At 35.6% G+C, this 23,589-nt stretch overlaps 1 protein-coding gene across 4 annotated transcripts in view; it reads left to right on the forward strand.

Moving 5' to 3' along the window:
* Positions 1–23,165, forward strand: part of MDFIC (MyoD family inhibitor domain containing) — a 50,633-nt gene extending 27,468 nt beyond the window's left edge. For all 4 annotated transcript variants that reach the window (XM_071552440.1, XM_071552437.1, XM_071552438.1 and 1 more), the window contains exons 4-5: positions 7,341–7,616; positions 19,584–23,165. In XM_071552440.1, coding sequence (XP_071408541.1) covers positions 7,341–7,616; positions 19,584–19,831 — 524 coding nt within the window. In that variant the 3' untranslated portion in view covers positions 19,832–23,165. The remainder of the gene's footprint in view (positions 1–7,340; positions 7,617–19,583) is intronic.
* Positions 23,166–23,589: the final 424 nt, after the last annotated feature.

Raw genomic sequence — 23,589 nt, forward strand, 5'->3', positions numbered from 1 at the left:
CTTAATACATTGATTATTTTGTTCTCAGATCCAGTTTCTACAAGCCACTGTGCATTATTAAGCAAGATTTAACAAGAAACAAAAAAACCTCCGAGTAGATTAAGATGCCTCTTAATAAATTACCTATGTCAAGAACATAGAACAAAATAACTAGCATTTCACCTTTAATTAAAAAAGACCGTTAAATAAAATAACCCAAAAAACCCCCAACAAAATCCACTAAATGACAAAGTAGCTGCAGTAGTGATTAATGAATATGTTAAACACCATTAATATGCCTGAGGAGTGTTGGAATGGTGACTACGACTAAACCTGCCATTCCACATGTCTGTGCAATTATTACCACTGCCATATATAGTTGTAATGCTATGAAACATAAGAGCAAATACACTGCAATTCTCTTCCAGTTTTAACAGAATGTATGAGAAAAAAAATGGATAGATAATGTTGCGAGTGGAAAGCTTGGAGTAAAATTTCCCACTTTTGAACATAGCTTTGTATAGAAATTTATTCCCCAGGTTGTCTGTTACCTATAATGCCTTGGTTTGTGTTTGGCTTTTGTATTTTTTTTGTGAGTTTCTGCTCTTTATTTCTCAAGAAGTGACAAACTCTATGCTACAGTAAGAACTATGTTCCACTTTATGTAGATGTAGTTTAACAATCATTGCATTATGTGAATTATCTTTATTTCTAATTATATTATGATCTGCAAAGAATTTCTAGATCATCTGCAAAGTTTATCATAGATGCCAATATCTGAAGTCCCAAAAAAACCATTGCTAATAACAGCAAGATATGTGTATGATAAGAATAATTTACTGATAATCTAATGGTAACCGGAAGCCAAAGGGTATTTTGATTCTGAGATAATTGTTACAAGATAGGTAACTAAAAATGTTAGGGATTTACTTGGTTTAACAAAGCTTAAAAATTTGCTGTTGTTATCATTAAAGAAAATCGGCGTGCTTTTACTTGTTTTGCAAAATCCCATCAGGAAAGAGGATTTGTAAATAGAGAAATTCGCTCCACATTTTCAGTGGGAATGCTTGTCAACTTTGTAAACCTCTGGCTACCAGCCCTTTTCATGCTTCCCTGTGCTAACTGGGTCTTTCTGGGTATGTCAAAGACATCTTTTTCCTGCAACCCTTCAAACAGTGTGTAAGGTCCAAAGGAAGGCACTGCAGGTGTCTTTGCACAGATTTAAGACTACTTTTGGCACCTTCTTGTGCACTTGTGTTGCCTTCTCAACCCATAAACACCCATGCACACATGTGTTTGCCATTCTTGTCCACCCTTCACCAACTGGGAGCTGATGGGATAAAATGCCTTTTCCCTTTGTCGCCTGTCAGCCCCATTTTTGTTATACCAGGTGTTCCATGGATGTGTTCTCAGATGTATTTTAACAAAGTGTTCTCAGCATGGGTCCTGTAAAACTCATACCAGCAATTTTATTACAGTATTTTCATTACAAAGGACATCCTGTTTCATAATAATATACGATATTCATTTTGAAGATGTCCTCATGTCTTACAAGAAGCAATTCTAAAAAGGTGGTTGATGCTGTTAGTTGGTACTTTGTTTTCCTTGTAAAGTCAGCATGGTATAAAAAATTCAGTGTAAAAAAATGATTTTAAAAGATAGATTGTGCCTTGATGGTACCTTGTTATTTAGTTAATGTATGCCTTCTGTGATATGGTAGCTCCAGTATATGCTATTTATGTCCCAGAAAATATTCAAAAATAATTGCTGACAAAAGCTACTTCACAGGTTGACTCAGAGGTATGTCTTGTAATCTGAACGTTAATATTCTGAATAGCTAGGCAGAGAAAACTAATGATGTAATTTGAAGATTGTGTAGAGACTAGTCAAGATTTTAGTCAGAGAAGTGGGGCTGGAGAGGGTATTGAGGTATTTGAGTTCTTCTGGCTTCATTGAAATTTTATGCTTATTGAGTGTGTAATGCATACAATATTTAATATTTTTGAAAAGGTAAGAGTTTTTGCTAATCATTTGGAAATACTGTCTTTTAGATCTCAAAATTTATATCTTTTTCAGAAGCAGGTTAGAATCACCTTAATTCTACTCTAGAATCCAGGCAGCCCCTGGTTTTACTGTGCAATTCTTGACACATCTTCTTTATTTTCCCCTTTAAGCTTATGTTGGTGTTACAAAAGAAGCACTGATAAACCATGAAAGCCTGATTCTTACCTCCATTACATATGGTCTATTTCCATGTGATCCATGCAGAGGGAGTAGGAGCAACTACCACTGAGATCAAACAGTAGGTCTTGGCTTTCAGTGTTAATGGACCCAATAAGGACCTCTCTATTTCCAAAAAAAGAGCTCATTCTCTTATTGTGGTTGCAACTGTTTTGGGAGCAGAGAAGTGTCGAGAATACTGTCAAGTGAAACAATAAATTGTATTTTCTCAATATTACAATTTTTACTCCCAGGAGTCATGCATTTTATTCCTACCTCATCCACCTGCAAAAATATTGCTGCTTTTGTGGCCTGATTTGTCATCATAAACTACAGTGTCATAGACGAAGAAAAACAATGTTTTTACCTCTCTGGGTGTGTAGTCAGATAACCCAGGGTGTAAACTGGAAAGTATTTTTTCCATTAGACTCGTTGGCCAGATTAGCAAACTCCATGGGTATCTGTATCAGCTGCCTTGGAATTGCTTTTGATGTGATTAGGCTGCTAATTAGCTGTTTCAATTCTTTTCTCCCTCCTGATGTTTTCTTTTGATTCACTTTGACTCAGAGGAGTCTGCATTCAAGTGTGTGTTTGTTTTTGTGTTTTGCCTAAAATCCCAAATGATAGCTTAGACTATCCTCTTTTGGTTGAGAATTGCTCTCTGTTGACACACATTTTTTCTGTTAAATTGGGTGCATGAGGTTTTTTCTCTTAGCTGGGACTGTATGGTCAGGGGGCATATATAGATGTGCATATTTGTTTAAAGTGTGGTACGGGTCTTACAGTCTGAAAGAGAATGTGCGTAGTTACTTTGAAGCCATCAAAACCATAATAAATGTTTACTACTCAAATTCACCAGATAGTAACCTTACAATTAAATTGTTACATAAAGTCAGTTAAATAACAGCAAAACTTATTGTATTAAGGCCCACTTCACAAGGAAACCAATGACAAAGAAGCTGTGAAACACGCTAATAGATTATATGCTGTAGCAATATATTGCCTTTTTATTGCTTTTCCACAGGCAGGAGATTCATGTACAGTTATTACTACCTACATTATCTGCTAGTTTTCTAGCAAAAAAGATTCACTGTATTGAATCATTAATCTAATATTTATCATTCTTATTGAAAAACCACTAGTGTTAGCGCTGTATAAAATATTGACTTAAAAATACTGGTTTTGCTAAAGATTAAAAACATATTAACCTGAAAAGCAGAGTATTTCTTAGGACATTTAAAAACTACTCATTGTGGATGTTTGAAATTACAATTTTTCTATGTTGTCTGTGGAGTGATTTTTTTCCCTAAATCTTTAGCATATAGTAAGTGACCAGTGCCATCCTAACTTGAAGATGCTGAGTGTTCATCCAACACATATTTGAAATTTTGATGTGTATTGCATTAGTTACTGAATATCAAGAATAAAATTTTTGCTCATACATAGAGTGTAAAATGGGATCTTTTGTAGCAGCACACGGTCTGTTTAGAATGATATAACAGGCGGTGAATGTTCACATATCAAACAAAATGCCATCTTTCTGTAGAAAAGAGGTGTCAAAAAGTTTCTTTGTACCTTTAACGCATGTGATTATGTAGTACAAAATGCAGAGTTTGTAAAATTTCTTGAATATACAGGCAAAAAATGAATAATTCAAAACAACTCATAAGTTCTACATTCTATTGTATCTTTTATAACGCAGGCAGAAGATAGCATTGTGTTCCCAGTAGAGCTGAATTTGCACAAGTTACACCTCGGAAAATGCCAGATGGTCTATGGTCTACTTTTGAGAGCTGTCACATATGTAAAGATTTGAAAAAAGAAAGACAGCTGAATGAGAGCAGTGGATCATTAAAGAGAGAGTGAGAGTCCCTGGGTATCACTGTGTTTTAAGAAGCATTGTGTCGTTCTCCATATTACACCTTTTTTTTTTTTTTTAAGATATACACAACCTTTAAAAAATAAGGTAAAAATATTTCTATTTTAAACTGAGGTGATTGTGGTTTAGTCTCCGAACTGTCAGTTGCTTTTGTTCTTTATGCTAGAATGCGGTCATATGGTTCCTAATTGGTTTCAAGTGTGTTTTAACCATAATATTCAAGTCTCCCTAGTGCAAAATTATCAATAAAGTTAAAATAAATTTAAATTGAGATAACTAATCCATTTGGGGGTTTATTCAATTTTGATTTGACCTGCATATCACATGTGAATAGTGTAAAGCCAGTCAGCTAAAAAGTTGTATGTTAATGCTAGAAGAGTCAAGTGAGAGTACTTTGGGAACAAGATTAGTTAATAAAAAATTAAAATATATTTTAAAAAGGCAAACTCCCAAACTCTTAGTAAAAATAATAATAAAAGCAAAACTATAACTCTTTAGATTGGGTAAGATTTTCCATTCACTGACAGTTTGACAGAAACATACCTAATTTTGAAGACTGAATTTTGGATAATTTGTCAAGTTATTGTATCATAGCAAAGACCCAAAAATACACAAACAGTTGTAAGCAGCCACAACAATTTAGCTGGCTTGGAAAAGTTCATAACTGTCAATCTTAGAAACTGGCATCAGACAAAGAGAATTTTTAGTCTTTTAGAACAGTATAGAATAGCTTTTGTTTATTTAGGACGGTTACCCCTCCCCAATAATTTTGCACCACTTTACTGTCAGGACTCGTAGGCAATGCAGAGTGAGGAAACATCATTACATGAAAAACACTGTTCTTTAATTATACAATTTACATTTAAGTGTGATAATGAAGATAAACTTATGGAATGCTATGGGCATAAACACTGAACTTTGGAGAGTAAAATTTTCATTTCTGATGTTGACATATTTTTTACTTTGGTTAGGTCTCCACTGACTATTTTTAAAATGGAAGGAATGACTTTATTTTAAAAAAAATTATTTTGCACATACACGGAAAGAGAACCTACACAAGGGGTCCCTGGTAGTATAAGTCTGGAGAAGTTAACTAAATATATACTACAAACTGAATTTCAAAGTGAAGAAAGTGCCTTGCTTTATGCTTCTGTTTGTAGATTTTGCAAACACTAAGGCAAATTTGAAGGAGAAGCATTGTCAGAAGAAACTTTGAATGAGAAGCATCTTCAGGATTGTCAGTTGAAAAGTCTTTGGGCAACAATTTTGTTCAGGTATCAGATAGTGTTGTGCTCCTACTCTGTTGACTTGTAGGTTTGTAAGCAGTTACTGCTAGTAATGGAAGTGAGTGATCTTTGGTCTTTGTCTTCCCTGTAAGATCTTCGGGGACACTAAAAGCTAAATGTTTTCCCCAGCCCTGCCTTTCTTTCCTGCAACAGAAAATTATCACTTTGGTCAAGTAGGTTCAGGCCTGGTTACTCTGACCTACACAGATGTGGACAGTCAAGGCTATCTTCTGAACATCTTAGTGGCTGTGAGTAAAAAAATCAAATAGCAAGAGAAAACTGAACCAGTTCATATTTAAACTATTATGAAAAGTATCCCTTTTTGCCTATGAATGTAACTAGGATGTGACGTTTAAGATTTGTATGAAGTTTAGTCTGGAAAAGTTTATGATAGTTGGAGGAATTAATCTAAGAATGGTGTCAGTGTCCTGGATAAAAGGGAAACATTGAGAGTTTGTTAGGCAAATTTCAATTTGAGAGTCTTTTTAGAGACCATGTTGGTTTGTATGACCTGGTAGTATTTATCTGAAAATTTGGTAACTTTTACCTGAAGTGATCAGTGGAGATGTTTCTTTTTAGAGGAAGCTAATTATCTATACTTATTGTTACATTGTACACACTGTAATATGTGTATGAAGCTGTACTGTGGAATCATCTGAAAATGGATGTGAACTATCTGAAAAAAGGATGAACTGCAACATTGTTTTTCTTTACTGCTGGCACTAATTTCTCCTCAGTTGACTCTACTAGAATCCAGACTTTTTCCTTGACATTAAATTTATGAATGAAGATTGAAGATTGCACTGTCTGAAAACATCTTTATGCCCAAGCATGATGGAGTAGTATTTTGATAGGGAGAGGTGATAGGGCTGATGTTTTTTGATTGTAAAATCTTGTGCTACTATGTGTTGTTCAATTTGTTTTCCAAGGAAGTCTGCGTTTTCTTCTAAATAAGAATTATTAAATTGAAAGCACTTTACTATTACAAAGCTTTACATAAAAAAACCCTGCATCTTTTCTTTCATTACAGACTTTAAATACATAGGCAATCTCTTTTCCATGGTATTACAATTGTGCTCCTATTTAATACACCAGCTCAACACAGAATGGTCAAGTTTCATGCCCACTCATTACAATGAGTTTATAACATGTACTCTCATAGTCTTAACTAGGTCACTGCAGATTCTTGTCTTGACAGGTTCTGTATTTTTTTCCCTTAGACCATTTCAGTGTGTTGCCATTAAATCCTCAGCCCGCCCACTACAGCCCTTTCTAAAATTGTGATTCTGAGTTGAGGAATATGGAGCGGGGAACTCTGGCTCATGTTTGAATGCATGTTCCTTCTGGTTACCTCCTCCACAAAACCAGATTTTGATTGGTTTTGTACTTCCCAGCAGTCCATGATCTTTGTGAATTAAGGTCAAAGTGTTGTTAGTTACCTGTGTACTCCTGTTCTCCTCTACTATCCTAGTCTGTGGTGGCTGAGTGTCGGGGACCCCTACCATGTCAGTAAGGTTATTTATGAATACTGGCATGTTGGCCAACCTGCAGCTTAACAACATCTGTTACTGCGGACCATGTGTTCACTCCTACACCTTTTTCTCTTACTTGATTGCATTTCCCCCATTATTCATTTGGCTCCCTTAGTACAAATTTATGTTAGTTTTGCGACTTCCTTTCCTCCCCTTGATTTTTTTTCCATTCTTCAAATTGCTTGCCTTATTTTCTCTGTGTAATTCACAGAGCCTTGCCAGCCTTTCATTGCGGTGCTGAATGGGGAATCTAGGCCTCATGCAAACATGTGGTGCTTTTTAAGTTCCTAATGATTATTCTTGTTTTGGTGGGGAAATTGTAACTTTTCTGTTTATTCTTAGATCAATAAGACCAATGAAAGTTCCATTCCCAGTCCAGCCTAAAGTGTTCAGTTATCAATTTACAATCTAAATTAACCCTTTCTTTCTTTCTTTCATTTGAAGCACAACCTCAACGTTTGCCTCAGCCAAATACTTCAGCACTGGAAAGAGGTGAGGAAGAAAGTGGCAAAATCCAAAATGGCCATGTGGGTCTGAGTAATGGAAGTGGAATTCACCATGGGATCAAGCACATGCCTGCAGACAGCAGAACACTTTCAGCTCCTGTTTCAGAAAAAATGCACAGAAAAATTCAGTCCACCTTGTCTGTCAACAGCAACAGCAGCAAGAAGAGTAAAATAAGCTCTGTGTTTTCTCAAAAGCCAGGTACTTCACCAGAAGGTAAGCTGATATTCTTAATTAAAAAAACCCAAACTGAATCAAGACCAACCAAGCCCCATTATCAACAAAAATTACACAATCTACTGAAAATAATTGAGGACTGTGACTCATGCTCCAGAAGCAAATAGAAGTCATTATGATAAAAGACAAGCTTCTTTCCCAAAGGAAATTATTAAGTATTTGAAGGAAAGGAAAGCAATTGGACAGTTCTTGCTTTCAAACATTTGGTCAACATAGTCTGATACTGCTTTAGTCTCTGTAGATAGTATCCTGAACTGATAGAAACTACTGTCAACATTGTCACATATGCACCACAAAAAACCGGTAAAGTACTACTAGTTCAAAGCTTAGTAAATATTTAAATCTGGTAATGGCAGGCTCCATGAGGGTAGGTGTTGCTTTTGAAATGTTCTGTTAGTAGATATCCTGTCTAGCTGTGAAGTCTGAACGCTAGATAATAAAATTTCTATCTGTCCTTCAGTGTTTAGCATTCCTTGTGCTGTATTTGGACAGTAAATAATGTGGATGTTTTAGCTCTGTCTCTGTATTCTCACTGCTTGCAATTACACTCATGGTCCCAGAGTTCCTAAGCCTTTCCTCAATCCACTGCCTTCCCGTTAACACTAATATACTTGATGGGCTTTGCTGCTACCTATTATGAGAAGGGTGCAGACGGTCTATAAATTTTATTCTTTTGAGACAAGGATAGATGCAGCTGGTTTAAAAAACCCTCCAGAGGGTGGGTACAGACACAGATTCTAATAGAAATGGGAGATGGTACTGTTCAGTGAAATGGGGAGGATTCTCAACTGAGATGAAAGGAAGAGGGATCAGAAGGACTGCATGTAGTGGCCTGAATGAAGCCTACTGATGTCAGTGGAGTGACTTCTCTTGAATTCAGTACTTCAGTCAAACTTACTCAGTGAATCTGTGTAGCAATGTCAAGAACAGCTTCACTCAGAATGTTGCATGGGCTGGTCCCCCTTGCTGTTGTTTATTTTCATATTTATCTTCAAGAACCTGCAGTTATTTTTCTGTTACACTTTCAAAAATCACTACTTCATGCTTCCTGTACTCCCTTTTCTGTTATGTGAAATCCAGTTCACCCTCCAGCCTGATATTTTTCTTACGTGTTTTTTCTTAGTACACTAACTTAAGAGACCTAGATCTGATTCATGTGACTATACAAAGTGAAGGCCTCTGAATGTAAGAAATTCATCTTCTGAAAAAAAATTGCAGAGTTCTAAAGAAACAGTGCCTTCTCTGTCCTTTCCCTTATAGAATTAATTATGGCAAACACTTCCTTTTCTAAAATTATATTGTAATTGGTTAGGGTTTTTTGTTGTTTAATAACTGTGAAAATAATTATGTCAAACTAGTGAATGATTGAGGAGAAAATGAATAAGATGCCTTCTGATATAGCTACAAATTCTAATGTCTGATTTTAATATCCAGCACATGTTTATGTTAGTTGCCTGAAACTGCCAATATACAATATTTTTATGTAAAGTCAGAAATGTTATGTATGTCTGATATATTGGTATATGCCTATAAGGGAACATTTATTTTTAGAAATAATGTTCTGGTTTTGAAATTTATTTTGCTTTACAATTCTCTGGCAGACATGTTTTATATTTGTGTAAACTCATCTACAGGAAATATTAATACGTACTTTATTTGTTCTATCCTCCCTCGGTGTTTTTTATAAGATGCAAAATCAGAGACTCTAGCAATGGTCAGCTGAAATATCTAAATTTATAAAAAGAAGAGTTCCCTATTTAAAGGAGAAATTATTTATCTATAACTTAAAAATAATTGTGTTATTACTATAAGTCATGTTAACCCCTTATGACTACTTCTGGAAGACTGCTCTACAAAAACCTTGTATAATTATCCAGGTTATTTGTTCAAAGGAGTTTAATTGCATGTAAACTATATATATATACATTTGACGAATGCATCTAACTGTACAAAGCCAGAAGAGTATACTAGTAAACTCAATGACTGAGGATTGTATAGACACTCTTTCAAAATTGTGCACACAATTTAATTTGAAGCTAACTTCCACAGCTTCTTGTATGATGAATCATAATTTGGTGGGCAAAGAGACATTTTTCTGAGCAGTTGCCTCTTCTGATCCAATGACATATGTAGTAACTACTGAAAAGGCTTACGGGAAGACGGAAAAGATAGGAAACGATTGGAAATTATTTGTGACATTGCTTAACTACTTGGCTTTGCTTTAACTTGTAGCACATTAACCTCATAAGCCACTGGTTACTGCTGAAGAGCTGCTGGGTTTGAATTTACTTGAAGGTGTGTGTTTGGGCACATCTATATAGTATCATAACTTCTATGCAGTTTCTTATGTAGTCTTATGCATTAAGAGACAAGCTATATTTATTTTGTACTATGATTATTGAATAATGAATCACCTGAGTGAACTCACCTACTTAGTTTACTGTAGTATCCAGAAAATTTTAGTAGAAAGAAACACAGGTAAACTTGTACACTGTCAGATATTTCCATTCATTTTAATTTTGCTATTCCTTATCTAGTACCTTGGGTTTTATAATTTAATTAATAGATTTTTAATAATTAATATATTTTCTAATTGATAGATTTATTTGGCTGGTTGGTTGGTTCTTTAAACCTGAAAATACAAATCCTGTATTTTTATCTCATCTGCCTGGTCTTCCTCTCTGAGCATTCTGCTTTTTATTGCCAGTCAGGAAAATAACTGGAATCAAGTGGAGGAAAGTGGCCAGAGAAAAGAAATAGATTATTTCCTTAGAAGGAAGAGAAGTGGGAATTCTGGTTGTCAAGCTGAGTTTAGATTACAGAATAGAGAGAACATTTTTCACCTTCTCTTATTCCCTCCCAAAAGCTGCATTCTTCTTGATTCTTCTTAAAAGACAAGAGTATTTCTGGAGCACTACAACTATTTATGTGAATTAAGTCGAAGTCTGGTACTTCCTTTGCTCGAAAATATTTTATCTGTTGACAGAACAGAATGTCTGGAAGAGCTCATAGCAGGATCGAATCAAGAAATATCTGGGGTTGCCACCCATTCTGAGCAGGAGCTTATTTGGGTTCCTTCTTAGTTAAAATGTAGCATACTGCTTCATATACTGCAGATTTCCATATGTATATATATATATATATATATATATATATATATACTAGGAAACTAAATGAAGTTCATTATTACTTTACCCTGGATAGCAGATCTCCCCATGAAGGTCAGTACTTCTCCTGTTGGTCTACAAAGTACTAGATAGTCCTAATGCAAGCTGTGAAACCCCCAGTCCTCTATCCCCCCAGAACTCCCCAACCATAGTTAAGAACTCTTATTAATTGTTCCAGCTGCAAAATCCACTTGTGCTATGGGTCACATCTTGTGGGCTTTCAGAATTGAAGTTGCATTGGAAATGCTTAAAATGTAACAGAAATTTTGGTAGCAGTCGTATAAAAGCATTAAAAACTTCTTTTTTTAAATGAGTCAGTGGTATATATATGACCCTGAGATTAGCTCAGTTGGTTGCAGCATGGTACTAAGAACACCAGGGTTGTGGGTTCGATCCCCATACAGGCCATTCTCTTAAGAGCTGCACTTGATGATCCTTGTGGGTCCCTTCCAACTCAGGATATTCTGATTCTGCGATACGCAGTAGTGTCAGCATTCCAGAATATGCTGTTTAGAAACACATCCAGTGAGATTTAGGAGGTTTGTGAGTGCATTCACCAGCTCTGCTTTTCCTCTTCATCTATTATTAATCCATATTTTCCCTGAAGAAATCTTAACCAGTTCCATAACTTATGCTACAAAACCCCAAAGTATTTATGAAGTAGTAGGAGTGTCACTCTTAAAAAGCAGGTTTTAAACACTGTTTCAGTTCTAAAAGATTTTTCAAAGGTACTGGATAGGTTTCAGTGCATATTGGGAATAAAAAAATTTAACTCAAAGAAATTTTAATAATATTTTAAATTACTGACGCCAGAGGTGTCACAGTTCTTCCACAACTCTGGTTGGTAGGCCACTTACAAAGAGAATTGTTACTGTCTTGCACTTGTTACATGTGGTGGAGAAAAACAACTTGGAAACCTGAAAAAGCAATTGTAAATGAGTCAAAAGGAAGGCCGTCTATCTGCTGCATTTAGAAGCATTGGTACCTGTCCAGAGCAACTTAAAGAAGAGAGGAGATCTAAAGGAGAAAGCAGTGAGAAAGCATCTAGATCTAGATGTCAGGAAATTAAGAAAAATTGAGTAACTGAATACATACATATGTGTATCAGTAGTGGAAGGAAGTAATAATTACATATGCAGATTTGGAGGAGGAAAGGGGAAAAGTTGGAGGGGGAGGAGATGGAAGAGGAATTTAATTAAGGGGGTGGATGGGGCCAAAGTATCTACTTATTAATTTGTAAAAACCAAACCGAGTTTTCCTACCAAAACTTGGGAAGCTTGATGCTATGCATTTTTTTAATCAAAGCATTAATTTATAAAAAGTTAGATGAAGAGAGGGGGTAGAGGTTTTAATCCAGCTTTGAAACGGACCTCTTGCTTATGGTCAAGTTGTTGTGACCTCACAAGTTACTATGTTTGCCAGTGAAGTTCCCATAACTCCAGTGATTTGTGATAATTTGAATTTAATGTGGTATTTCACATATTCAAAAGGCTTTGAGCCTACACAATTGCTTTATTCATTTGGAAATAGTAGATGGTTAAACACTGTTGAGTAGATCAAGAGCCTGCCTCCTGGTATGTACAGTGAGATCTACTCTTTGTTGCTTCCCAGGCTTTCTAAACCAGAAAGACACTAGAAGACATCTTCTTTACAATGGTTTGTTGGGGTTTTTTTTCCAGATAGGTCTTTAGGAAGTGTAATAAGGCTAGATGCAGGAGTGAGGTAGATAAAGCAAGCCTGCAGCATGGGTGTGAGGCTCTGGAGAAGGACAGGCAATGCAAACTTGCTGACACATTTGAGTTGTCATTCCTGTTTTTCCAAAAGCAAAGCCTGAAGCAACCTTCCTCAGCTTTCTGAACTGTGTATCTTGTGCTACTGAGCTTAAAGATGTGATGGATTTTTTATAAATCCAATGTTTAAAATTCAACATTTCAGAGTGCATTTGAATGAAACTTCCCTCACCTCCTCCTCTTCTTTCTAGTACAATGCAACTTCAGCTGTTCTATATGTTGAATCCAGGCATAGGGCTGGTGGGCACTATTGAAGTCATGCTGCTGACTAAATTAATTTTTTAGAGTATCCCAAGTGATACTGATGGCTTAACTGAAGACAAAGCAAGTCCACCAAATAATCTTTGTGTTAAACCAGAGTCTTAAAAACCACTAGGTGCATATAGATGGTAAGTAGCGAGTAGTTGTCTTAGCAGAACAGCAGACTGCTGTTTGAAGTAGGAGTGTTTTACTTTGATTTATATTACTCTATAAAACAGAAAAATTGTTTTCAGTTAATTTTCATTTTGGGCACATGATTTTCAATAGGATTGGGTTGGATGTTTTTCCTTAAGTGACACAAAGGCAGCAGTAAGTTTTCTTTTATGTGCTGTTCAATCATGTGATCAGTATTTACTGAAATTCAGTATATACCACGAATAGCATAACATTGCCGAAATATCTGCTGGCCATCTCTCAATCTTTTTTTTTTTTTTAAATCATGCACACATTCTGGAATCCATCCCATAGCGTTAAGTACCTTTAAGCAGCTACTTGTTAGTATCCTGCCAATCTCTCTACTTAGGCAAAAATTTTCATTAACTTTTAGAAATTGATTCAAAGTGAATTTATGTCTGAGCAGCAATTGCTAAACAGAGGTTTTTTTGTTAGACAAGATTGCATCAGAACACAGTTGTCAATCAGGCAGTGGGCAAATAACATTATCATATGGTAAAATGTATTTTTTAAGAAAGCATTTTGAAGAGTGCTGTGTTTTAAGCATAATTTACATTTGTTTGTTACACAGAAGTCTTGGAGGGTAATTTAAATGTTGTTTTACAGGAGTGAGTGGAAAACAGGGCCTGTAACAAAAAAAGGTCTTCCCACTGCATCCATTTTACAAGGTCATGGCCTACTTAGCATGTAACTAGTCAATTTTTCCAGTGATGAGCAGTGACAATGAAAGCTTCAGATTCGAACGAAGTCTTAGGTATTGGAAATTAGCAGATTTCTTAGTGTATCTGTAGGTTTGAAATGGATAATTTTAATTCCTAGGTTATATCTATACTGAGAATTTAGAATATGAACTTTGATGAAAGTTTCCATGTGTTTTGCAGTGTGATCTGCCTGTTCAGGCACTATTTTAATTTTCTTGCTCAATAGAGGTAGTTTTTATTTAAAATGCTGAAATATCACATATAATAGGCTTTGTGTTTTCCCCTGTCTAAATAAATGTTGCTCTTTTACCTAGAGATAACTGTACCCCTTTCAACGTGTCAGTTTGTTTTTCTGCCTTATTTTTCCATGAGCCTTTTCCTGGGTGCAGTGTTTTCTCAAAGGAAAGCGGATGGGTAGCAGAGGCTGCACACGTACACAGTATGGTGCAGGATCGGTAGGAGGTGCACTGGCATGTGTGCCGCTGCTCAGCAGTTTTACACCTCACCTCTGTGCAATGCACACTTTTAAGAAACTTGTGCCGGGATGGTTTCTCATTGGCTGGCTGTGCTGCTCTGGCTGTGGGTTGTGTCAGCTGTTGGCACTGTGTGTTCCTCACTGCTGCTGCCAGTCCCGCACTGCCAGACTGCGGGATGCCTGTAGCACCTGCTGGGGCTTCTGTTCAGGGCTCTGCAGGGGCCCCGAGTAAACCCCCGCTGAAGACCTCAGCTGTCACTTTCATTGCAGGTTTGCCCTTTTTGATTCTCTCTGTGAGACATCAGAGTGCCTGGAGATTTGTTTTGAGTTGTCTGAACTTGGTGAATATAGTTAGTAAGAAGCTGACCAAGGTCAGCATCCTTTTAGTGAGTTTATTTACCATTGCAGACATGAAAATCTTTTCTCATATGTGACCTACCTGCTTGGTATGAAAGCTTTTTGGGTCAGTTTCTGACAAGTTGGTGTCAGACATTATAAAAGCAGGATATATCAGCCTGCACGTGCATCTCTGTACATGTTTCAGTTCACCTTTTGTGTTCCTTGTACAGTTTTAATGGTTGATATTTCTCTTAAAAGTCTGGTTCTTAAGTAGAGCCGGATCTTTTCAAAAAATAAAGAGGAAGTGATAAAAGGGAAATTGAAATAAAATAAATATTTAGTTCAGTATTTGAAAGGAATTGGGTATGCAAAGGTTTTAGAAGTCAAAAGGTGGTGTGCACATGCAAATGTTTAAAGACATGGACAAACATTAAAATTGTTTTATTGTTGATACTGCTTCTTTTCCTTTAGACAGCATAGCAGTTATAACTGGGGTAAGTTATAAGTGGGGCCTTCTGGGCTTTGAATAACTGTGTAAACTGTTTGAAGGGATTTTAGGCATATTTCTTGTCTGGATATTGTCAATGATATGTGTGTATCATATAAAGCAGCAAAAATTTGAATGTTATTAGTTGGGTTTTTCTCTGTCTTGGCATTGTTTAACAGTTTTGATGAAGTTCCCTAAGAAATCTGTAACTTTTGGAGATGTGCCAGAAGACTAAAGAAACAGCTTTACTTGCATTGGTTTTTAAAAATACTGTAGGGGATGACCCTTTTAACTTCAGGTCTAGCTTTCATCCCAGGCAAAATGAAAGAATAATTGAAGATAAGCTCGAGTGTCTGAAAACTCTTCTTTTTTCCCCAAATGCAAATTGGTCTAATATGCTATTGCTGCCTACACACTAAACCTATTGTCATTTATGCCATAGCTTTTGGGAACTTCGCTCGTAGTCAACAAATGTGATACTGTACTTTGATGAACTAATGCAGATGTAATGGTTTGGAATATTTTATTTTTTTCTTAAAAAGTATACCTCTATACATGTGTTTGCACCCCACATCCTCACTTTTGTATAGTGCCATTCCGTAGTACAGCATTTCTCCATTAATTAGAAAAAAGTGTAGTATAAGAATTGAAAAGTAATGGGAATTTGAGACTGATGTGGTGTAGTGTGGAAGTCCTAAGGAAAAGCTTGTCTTCATTAATGGTTGGCCTATGTAACGAGACTTAAATACTTTCACAGAGAGAAAATGGGTTAATGGAAACTTAAACCTCAAGGAACTTGGGACTTACCTTATTATTAACAGTACTACATCATGAACATCAAGGCTGATGGAGTTTGGTCCTCCATAAAGACATGCCCCTAATTCGTAATTACATTAATATGTCTAAGAAGAAAAGAAGAATGAGAAAACCTATTATTCTTAAAACAAACAAACAAACAAAAAAACCTGAAAAGAAACAGATAATTTTAAGCTAGCACCAGTGTCATAACTGATACTACCGTATCATTTCCTCATTAGAAAAGACTAAAATATACTTGATAACACATTGTCAGAGATTAAAATCATCAAGTTTACAAATATATAAATTATGCTTAGTTCTAATGGGATTAAAGTGTTCCACTCCTCACTCATCTGCCAAAATTTTTTTTGCCATTTTGATGTGGCAAGGTTAAAGAGTAGAAGGTAAGTATAGTCTTTATTCTTAACATGCTGAAAAAGTTTTGTAAGCAGGAAAAAAATGGTGGAGTGTCTCATGCAAGCAGTGAAATACATTGTAGTAGTCTCCAACACAGTAATGAAAAGCCTGTGATCATCTCTTTTGGAGTGAACTTTGTATATAGCACCATCATGGCTGTATTCCACGATCATGACACCCAGTAGCAGCAAAGGAAGTGTTTAACTATGTAATGTTTTCCATGGAACTGACAGGTTGCTGTAGGAATATAGGTACTAGAAAAGGATGAGTTTTCTGTGGCATGTAGGTTTGTTATTACTACAAAAACACATTGTGACTGTATTTTTGTCTTATAATTACATCTGTAGATAAGAAACAGGGGTCATATATGGAAGAAACTATTCTTCCACCCATTTTGTCCAACTGTGTGACAAGCCTTTAGTCATGATTCTGAATTCAGCAAGTTAGGTAGGGCTAGGTAACAGCATGCTTTGTCATGTGTTAAATAATTGCTACCTGGATAGCTATTAAAAGACAATAACATGAAGAACATAAAAGCATGATTATTTCACATTTGTCCTTGAAATGTGGATCAGAGTTTATGTTCATTGTAGAAATGAGTCATTGTATGAATAAAGGAAGCAGTAAAGGGTATCTCTATGTTAATTGTTTGTGGAGGTTAAGTAAAGTTGTTATATAAAGATTTTCTGAATGGAAACAATTTTACCATCTGGGGAGAAAAATAAAAATAAGTAGTAGATTAAAAAAAACATCCTGTTAGCGTTTCAGTCAGTGAATGAAAGGTGGAAAAACAGACCCTCTACAGAGCTTCTGTAATAACACTAATGGCCAAAATTTCTTATCATGTCTTGGACCATTTTTGTTAGCTTTTTTCTTTGAAATATCTTTATTTGAATCAACACAGCGTCATCTTCTAAGTCCTCATTTGTTGGGTTTTATAGATTAGGAGGGAAAAGTCCTTTTGTGATCCAGAAAGTGCTTTCTGAGTGTCGTCCTTTTTGTTTAATCTATGAACTCAGTCTCTTGCCCATCAATAAGTATGTATATTATAATGTCAGTGAATGTTCACTTCTTCCCCTGCAATTTTACATATCCCTGCATGAAGCCAGCAAGATTTGTTTGGACATCTTATTTTCAATACCAATACACATAAAGTTTTATTATGGTGTACTAAAAAAACATCTGTAGAACAACATTTGTGGTTGTATTAGCTTGTTCCAGCTGTATTTTAAAGATAAAAAATAGTAAACCTCAGTTCCTCACATATGAAGCTTCTTGAATAGAACTCTTTGCTTCTTTATCTTTTTCCTTCATATTAAAAGAAAGTCTGAAAGGAGATTGTACCTGAACAAATTTAACACCATCTCCATGACAACCAGCTAATTAATCTCTATCAGTCTGGCTTTGGTCCTCTTCAGTGAACTGATACTGCCCAGCTTTATTTCACATATGTTCTCCATTTTCTATGAAGGTCATTTTTTGTGACAGTATGACTTTGTGGAAAACAACCTTTTAATGCAAGCAACAACTTTCTTTAAAAGCAATTTATTCTTACCTGTGTAAGATCTCAGTTTTACCTCCTGCACAGTAGTATGGAGTTTTTAAGGTTAGGGATCTTTTTCCCTGCTTCTTGCTTTTTCCGATATTTCACTTTTATTTTGAGCCTAAGTGTTCATTAGTACCTTATGAGTGTGACTTGTTGTGACTTACAATGTTGTAGTACAGGTAGGTCCAAGCTAAGTTTTGTATATAAGTAGTATAGTAAGTAGAAGTGGGCTGAGAGCTCAGGTAGCTACTTTGCTTCTTGGGACAGATTTTACAGGTCTGAGCCTCTGTTGCTGCATTGCTGTAAGTATTCATGCTTGCCTGTGTAAAGTCATCGCTGCACTATCCTGCAGTCAGTTTCTGCAATGTTAGAGGCATTTTGAATCAATCAAGATACTTGTCATACTGCATATTTTTTTACATTTATAAATTTATTTAGAAGGCCTGAGAATAGTATTACTGCTGCAAGCAATTGCAAGTTTCCCCCTAAGACAACAGTCTTCAGCCTGTGAACTGCAACATAACATCTACAGAACGTAACATCTGTAGGTGGTCAGACCAATTGCCCGTGTAGCTCAATATCCTGTCATTCCTAACAGCCCCTCATAGAAGATACCAGTGGTAGACTGTAGGGACAGGGAAAGGATGAGATTGTTCAGGATATTTTTCCCAGAACATATTCCCAGTCTTCACCTGTCTGTGGCTAAAGAGTTCAAGGCTTGCAAGCAGTTAAAAAGAAGAATGAAAGCCAAATCCAGGAAAGAAGTATTTCTTCATCCCAAACACTTCTGGTTTTTTCATTTTCTTTCTATTGCCTATTCACTGCCTCTTAAAAATTAAATATATTTATACATATAAATTTATACTTATTATGTATAATTGGGTATATTCCTCACTCCTGCAGTCTCCTTTTCACTGGCACATGTTTAGTTCTGATCTTTGTATTTTCCTGTCATGTCTCATGCATGTATTGTTTGAAGTTATTCTATATATTTACTCTTTAGGAACCGTCCATACTTTTTGCAGATAGTTTGTGGGACACCTTAATTATCTTATATAATTCACTAGTACTTATTAAGGTTCAGATCTAATGATGTCCTCCCCATTGAACATTAAAGTAGTACATTAAAAGGATTGCAAATAGACTTGTATAGAAAAGCAATAGAAAAATCTGTGTTTTGACTGAATATTACATATTGTTGAAAGTGAGAAATGCATATAACATGTTGTTATGCTGGTTTTAAGGCATGCATAAAACAATACAGAAAGCAAAAATCTTGTGGCAACTCCCTTTTTCTTCATAAGTATCAAACCAACAAAACAGAAGGCTGAGGTGCACTGGGAGAGGCTGAAAATAATTTTAGGTAGTTTCCCTCAGCTGTTTTTCTTATGTTTCTTTTTAATCACTTTGTGTAAGAAGTTACAACAGAAGATAATAGATATGGATATTTTGCATAATAAATGACTGGAGAAATTGATCCAAGAAGATGTTTAGTACTTGGGCTTTGCATGAAGTGAAGTGGTGACAAGAAATTTGCACCAAAACCAGTCCTGAACTGTAGATGAGTTAGGCTGCAGAAGTGACCATGAAGAATTTTTTATATTGTTAGATTATATCTAGTCTGAATCATTTTCATGCAGCTACTTATTTGACCTAATGATATATCTGGATTTAGAATAATATATTAATGATTTCCTCTTTTTTCCTTCCCTTTTTTTTTGTTTGTTTTTTTTCTTTTCTTTTGTTTGGGTTTTTTGTTCCTGATGTGCTACTAAAATTTTACATATGAAGATTGCTGTGTGCACTGCATCCTGGCTTGCTTGTTCTGTGAATTTTTCACCCTCTGTAACATTGTTCTGGGACAAGCATCCTGTGGCACCTGCACGTCGGAAGCCTGCTGCTGTTGCTGTGGGGACGAGATGGGAGATGACTGCAACTGCCCGTGTGATATGGACTGTGGCATAATGGATGCATGTTGTGAATCTGCAGACTGCTTGGAGATCTGCATGGAATGCTGTGGGATCTGCTTCCCATCATGAAATATTTATCCCTTTTTATTTTATTCTCTGTAAAACTGGAGAGGTTTTCTTTAAATACATTTGAAGACAAGGTAAGATTTTCACACAACCAACTGGTATTGCACTGCTAATTCCCTTTACATAAATATTTTTTTAAAAAGCAATCATCAAATCTGTAGTCTAACGCAGATTGTATAGTTTTGTATGTGAAACTAAAGCTACATTCCAGCTTCCTTTTGGCTTTGCAAATGGAAGACTTTTTTAATATTGAATTACAGGCCTGATACCGCAGGCTGTTTGAAGGCAAAATTGCCATTTGAATTGAGTGATAGGTTTTGGTCAGAGAACAAGACTGCAGGGCAAAGCCTTAAGTGTTTGCCTTTACCTACTTTAATGTTTTAACAGTCAAATGCCTCCATGCAAAACATGCCTTTACAGGCTTTCTGAAAATCAAAACATCTTTATTTCTGTCTCTGTGGGTTAAAAGCAACTTTGCTCTTTTATTTGAAACTTAATTGAAAAGCCAGCACTAGAAATTTACTGTTGGTTTTGCTACAGTGATCATGTTAGCAATTTTTTTTGTTTTGAATATCTCATCAGTTTGAGGAGTGATTCTTGGTATTTTGCATTGTCTATATTGATACTATCTGAAAAAGTCAAATGTAAGTTTTGCCATGGACTAGAAAAGTACCAGTGTTTATTATCAATCAAGACAGAATAGAGAACTTATATTTTACTTCAGTATTAGTAGTACCTGCAGTGCTTCTTTTTAGAAAGAGACTTTGGAAATCTATGTAGACATGAAATATATCCTTAGAGTAACAAACTAATAGACTAAAAAAATCTTCAAAATTTGGCTATAAGAGGGAAATTATTAGAAGTTAACTCAAGAATCTAAACCTCTACATTAAATGGCCTGGTCAGTGTTTGTGGCCTTAGAGCCAGTGTCACAAAACTTAGGATATCTTTCCTCACTGTGTGAGAAAGATCCTCAGAGGGTAGCAGAATTTAACCCAAATGTAAAGACCAAATTTCAGCTGACTTGATCAAGGAATTCTGTCATTGAATGCAAAATCAGGTGAAAAATATTTATTGTCAGATATATTTTAAGTGTTATTTTTAAATAACTGTGTAAAAAAGGACATTTTAAAAATGTATGATATAATTTAAAGACAAAAGGATAAGGATTTTAAATGTTTGAAAAATGCAGTTAGGATCTGTTGGGCAACCTTTTCCTTATTATACCATTAGGGTTTTACAAGAAATACCTCTCTTTGTAATTGTAATTGTCATTGTGAAATGAATTTGCTCAAGCATGTAAAGAGGTTTGTTATATTCCCAGATTTAGGTAATCAAGGTACCCCTTTTTTATCATCTGCTAGTTTCTGCCCTCCATGTCTATAGTTTGTGAACTTTTCTATGTAAACCACCTACACATCTTGATCTCACAAACTTTCCTATTTACACTCCAGATTTTCCATTTGTAGATGGACATCTAGATCTCATAAATTTAAGCCTTTTTACAAGAATCATCAATAGCCAGTAGCATATTTGTGTTGAGTGAATTGACCATAAACGTCTCTTTCTGCTATAGTGAATTCAATTTATGTAAATGTGACAAGCTAAAGATCACAGGAGTGTGAAGCTAGGTCAACAAAGGGTCTAATATTAACCAAAGCTTGTGAACACTGACTAGTAGTGCCTACTACTGCAAGTTATCACTGAGGGGTAACATAGCTGAATCCTCAACTATACAAGGAAACTGGGAAGTGTTACGTTTTGCCTTAACTTATGCAATATTGTGGTGTATACTGATGCAATGCAGATTCACCCTCAAGAGTTTCCTAGTCTGTTTTTTGATAGTTACTACAAGGAATATTTCTTATTATGGTTTTTTCCCCCCATATATTGGGCCAGATTGTGATCTATGTTGCATCAACTAAGTGCATTTCCGTTCATGTCAGAATTTTCAAATGGTTTAGCTCCAGCTAGCACAAAAATATTATGGTAATAGGCAGGCTAATAAGGAATCATGTAGTTAAACTGGTAAATTCCCAGAGCTCAGAATCTGGCCCCTGGGGCTCAATTATGACTCCTAAAAGTCTGAACCACATTGGGAAGGGGGAAAAGGTGCCTTGGTTGAGTGGCATTGCCTGGAGCCATTTTACCCTTGTAAGGCATGATGCCTCTGGGGAAATTGGTGGCATCACAGTGAGCAGTGGGACTCAGTGCACCTTGGAAAAAGTCTAGACAGTGTTTTGTCCATTGCAGGTCTATGGTTGACACCATGGTGGTGGGGACATATTCTCTGGGGCTAGGCAGTGCCTTGAACTGTCTTTCCTTATGTCCTTCTGGTCACAGAGAGGTGAATTATGGCTTTTTCTTGTCTGAATATGCTTTTGGGAACAGAAGAGGACTTCCGGTCTCTTGTCCTGCCCCAATGCCCGTGCCCTGCTGGAGCAGTTCCAGTTTTGTGCTTGGAAAACTACATTTTTATATCATGCTATTATGAATACTAGATCTTACTTTTACAACAGGATGATATAGTTTCAAAAAAAAAAAAAAAGATAATACCAATTGAGGGAGTTCTTTTCCTGTGTAAAAGTTATCTATGCAGTTTGCCCTGCACAAACCCTTGTTTCTACTTACAGGAACTCAGAGGCGTTTTTCATTTGTTGAAATTGTGAAAATGTGGAAAATGTATCTTTTATTAAGCATTGACTTCCAGTACTCTCAAAATACAAATAATAATTACAACAACTTTGTTCATGCCTGTATGCATATGTGTACATACTCTTTGTCACACACATGGACACACACATGCAGATGTGTTTTTTCCCACTTCATTTGTGAAGTACTAGGAACCAAAAGTAGTGTTATTAAACCTCATAGTGATTAGAAGTATCAAGGTATTACAGACAATTGAAAAAATAAAGAATTGTATGTTTTCTTAGACATTTAAATGTAATCTGCTACTGTTTGTCATAGAGATATTAGCACTTTTGAAAAATGTATCTTTGTAGCAGAGAATATTAGCATGTAGTTTAAGGAATTCCTTTTTATATTTATATTCTTACATTCTGTTTTGTAATTTTCACTATGTAAACAATCTTGTAAGCACCTTGTGTAATTAAAACAAGCTTAATTAGGAATCAAATGTGAAAACAGAGTTTAAATCAAATTAAAATATCAGCAATTAACTGTCTATTTTATAATAGTTCTTGTGAACTTATACAGTGTTTCAGTATATAGTTCTGCAAACTGACCCCTTGGAAAAACTTGCTGTTTGTATTTTATATTAACTGGATGTGCTACTTGCAAACACTATTTTGAAATAAAGATCTTTATTTTCAAACTTTGGGATATCTTTTTCTTCTAGTTTTGCATTGTTACTCCTCTGAATGAGTTTCAGTAAGAGAACTAATAAAACCATAGAAAAATAGCACCATTTGAGAATTATTATAGGTGTTCTAGCCAGTATCCATAAAACATAATATTTCTAGAAAAAAAATGGCTGCTGTGAAGAAGAATCAGGAACATTCAGGAGCTTTTTGATGAATAATTGCTCTATTTCCGCCATAGTACTCATGTTATGAACGGTTTGTTGACTTTGATGATTCACTGTGTTTACAATATTCTAAATGATAAACTTTTCTGAGCTCTTCATATATTTAGGGATGGGGTTTTTTTAATTGTCTTAATGATTGTGATATGTTTTTGGAGAGCAATGCCAATTGTACTGATATATGTCATGTATGGCCAGACTTCATGAACGAAGA

This window comes from Pithys albifrons, chromosome 3 (genome assembly GCF_047495875.1).
Source record: "Pithys albifrons albifrons isolate INPA30051 chromosome 3, PitAlb_v1, whole genome shotgun sequence".
Taxonomy (NCBI): Eukaryota; Metazoa; Chordata; class Aves; order Passeriformes; family Thamnophilidae; genus Pithys; species Pithys albifrons.